At 35.2% G+C, this 3206-nt stretch overlaps 1 protein-coding gene across 1 annotated transcript; it reads right to left on the bottom strand.

Moving 5' to 3' along the window:
• Nucleotides 1-1327: 1327 nt before the first annotated feature.
• LOC120077495 (protein IRX15-LIKE-like) lies at nt 1328-2659 on the bottom strand. Its single transcript, XM_039031401.1, has one exon. It carries the CDS (start codon nt 2528-2530, stop codon nt 1562-1564), a length of 969 nt encoding a protein of 322 aa, XP_038887329.1. The 5' UTR covers nt 2531-2659; the 3' UTR covers nt 1328-1561.
• Between the last annotated feature and the right edge of the window lie 547 nt (nt 2660-3206).

The following is a 3206-nucleotide window of genomic DNA, read 5'->3' as shown; positions in this document are numbered from 1 at the left end:
ATATTAAATGTTTGTCTGAAATCATAGGAAGCATAGATACTTCTAATTGTGCAGAGAATCAGTATCAGATACGGATACATCCAAATACGTAGCAGATACGTGTCTGATACGTGATTTGAAGATTTTTTTTTTTTTATTTTTAATTTTCAGATACGGGTATCTGCTTCCAGATACATGAAGGGAATACATGGGTCAATTTTTTGTTTCAAATTTAAGCCCAACCATTTAAAAACCTAACCTACAACCTATTTTATTTTAGTGCATGTTTATGAGTGATTTTAAAATTATTAAAAATCATTTTTTTTTATTTTTAAAATCACTCGAAAACACAATTTTAATTATTCAAAATTAATTTAAATTTCAATTTTACACTTTTAAATGCAATTTTCATATCATCAAAATTAGTTTTGAAGAATTGAACATGTTTCACGGTGATTTTGAAAATGACAAAAGTGATTTCAACCATTTAAAATTACTTCCAAACATAAAAGTTCACTTAAATTGAGCAATCCAAAACAAAATAAATTAAAAATGATAAAACATAATTTCTTTTAAAAAAAAAACTCGAAATGTAATTAAATCTTCATTCTTCCATTCTCTCTCACTATTTAAATTATGATTCACACCTTCATCCTCAACTTCATTATTCAATCTTCATCTTTTACTTTTTTTCTACCGTCTACTCTGATCACTCAACAATCACTCGACGTTATTGGATTTTTTTTTCAAGTTTTCACTCTCTTCTCGAATCTATTCTAATCTAACTTAAAATATGTATTATAAAAATTAATTAGTATATATATAAAAACAATACGTATCTTCAACGTATCCGTATATTTATTTTTAGAAATTAACGTATCATCATATCAAATCGTATTCGTTTCTGTACTTCTTAGGCGAAATCTCATGACAAGAGCTGTAAAACAAATTGTCCCTGAATATTTTCCTTTTAACACATGCTCATGTTTGCATCTATATTTAGGTAGGTAGGTGTCAATGTCTTTGCTTTTAATTTAATAAAATAGGAGTAAGTGGATGCAAAACATTTGAGCTTTTAGTTAAAGATATATGTCTCAGTCGTTATTGATTCTATAACATGAAATAACCAAACTTTGTTTATTATAAGGTAGTGATAATTTTAATATCATATAATAACAACATTGTATTAATGTTTCATTAATCATATTGAGAGACAAATATAATTAAGTCATGAATTCATAAGTTTGGATGTTTCTATTCCTACCTAATAATTTGGTATTAAACTAGAGTAAAAATTTAATTTCTTTGTTGAATGATGAGAAGGAAAGAGAGGAGCCGGTCAATGTTCTACTACAAACATGAACAGTAGAAGAAAGCAAGGAATTTCTTTCTTTTCATATCTGTACATTTTCTCGCTCTTTCTTGGAAACCAAACAGATACATAAAGCAGATTCCGATGGCCTGAAACTTGATTGATTCAACCACCATCGTCTAAACAGAGTATATTACTAACAAAAAACTATGAGATTTTACAAACCCACACAATAATAATCATACAAAAAGTTTCAAATGATAATTTACATCACACAGAAGAAATCGACGAACCAGGAGATGAATTCTTACAGAATCTTCCGCCATTCCTTTCCGTTGCCTTCTCCACCACAAAATGCCCCAACGAATCCACCGATTCCGCCAAATTTTCCCGGCAAAGAAACTCCTCGCTGTAAATTCTCTCAACCTCCCGCCCCATCTCGTGAACGAACACATGGGTTTTCGAATTCCGTTTCCCGCATTTACTTCTCGCCAAAACTCCCGCCGTGAAGATCGCCGACATCCTTCCCGGCGACGCCCCATTGTACCCACGAGGTCCGTCGACGAGAATCACGTCCCATGGGACTTGGTAAATGTGGTTAGGCAAATCGTTGATACCGAGTTTGCATTCGGAGAAGAGGAGATTCTGAACGGGTTTGCATTCGTTATCGGCTTGTGATTTGGCTTGAAATAGAAGCTCCTTCATCTCGCTCACTTTGGTTGTGTATTGGACATCGTACGCTTCAGTTCCGGGGTTTGATTGCTCGAATTTAGAGACCTGGAATTCGTTTTCATCGAGGAAAACGGTGGCGCCGCCGTGGTTGAGGGCGTACCAGAGGAGGGATTCGTGGGTTAAGCCGAAGATTAAGAAATTACACGCTGGAGCGCAAGGGGAGAGCGCGGCCGCAATGGAGGAAAGCTCGGCGGTGGACATGTGGGGTTTAGTGGAGTTTGTGTCGGCGGCGGCGTAATGGAGGAGGGCAGAGGAAATAGAATTGGGGAGGGCGGTGGAGCCGGGGACATGGCCGGCGACGGAGCGGCGAGCGGCGATGGAGGAGGAGGAGAAGGTAGAGTTAATGAGGGTGAGAGTAAAGGCGAGAGTGAAGAAGGTGAGGAAGGAGAAGAGCCAGCGGCGGGGGGAGAGAGTGGCTCCACCGGTAGCGGCGGTGGGGGCGGCCAGGGGTTGCTTGTGGATGGAAGGGTGGAGGAGGATGAGCTTGGCATTGGCGGTGGATTTCATGGCGTTAGGATTTGAAATTGCAGAGAGAAATGGGAAATGGACGGAGAAGAGAAGTTTCGATTTGTATTTTAAGGACTTTGGGAGTGAGAAAGAAGACGACAGTGAAATTCACGGAGTATGGTGGCGCGTGAGGGTGAGTGCACGTTTTTTAAAAAATTAAATTTATTTATTCATTATTTTTTGAAAGAAGTGAGGGTACGAATTTGAAGACAATGGAGTGAATGAGGTGATAAATGGCCGTGTTTTAAAAAAGATATATTAAATGATTGAATTTAATTTTTCACATGCAAAAGATTTTTCTTCATTATTATATTATTCTTAGAAAAAAAATATATATATTTTTATATCTATAATTAATCTAATCAACTTTTCCATTCCATCAAGTTTCAATATTAAATTTGACATGCTTCAAAAAGAAAAAGTAAATAAATAAATTTGACTAAACAATTAAATAATACGGGAAATTTTTTAATTTAATAACTTTAAATTTCGAGCTTCTTTTCTTTCCTTGAGAAGAAACTTCCAAGGTTGATTCAATCGAAATTTTAAACTAATATAATATATTATAACAATTTGAAAAGTAAATCAATTTAAGACAATTTTTGGTATTCTATTCTAAAATTTTGAATGCATAATACTCACTTGTGTATAAATTCTGTATCTATATCTATACTAT

The sequence above is a fragment of the Benincasa hispida genome, chromosome 5 (genome assembly GCF_009727055.1).
Source record: "Benincasa hispida cultivar B227 chromosome 5, ASM972705v1, whole genome shotgun sequence".
NCBI lineage: Eukaryota > Viridiplantae > Streptophyta > Magnoliopsida > Cucurbitales > Cucurbitaceae > Benincasa > Benincasa hispida.
This window is presented reverse-complemented; position numbering and strand designations above follow the sequence as displayed.

What these genes read in the sequence shown, in the direction of transcription:
- LOC120077495 (XM_039031401.1), bottom strand. Translation starts at nt 2,530, where the DNA reads ATGAAATCCACCGCCAATGCCAAGCTCATCCTCCTCCACCCTTCCATC.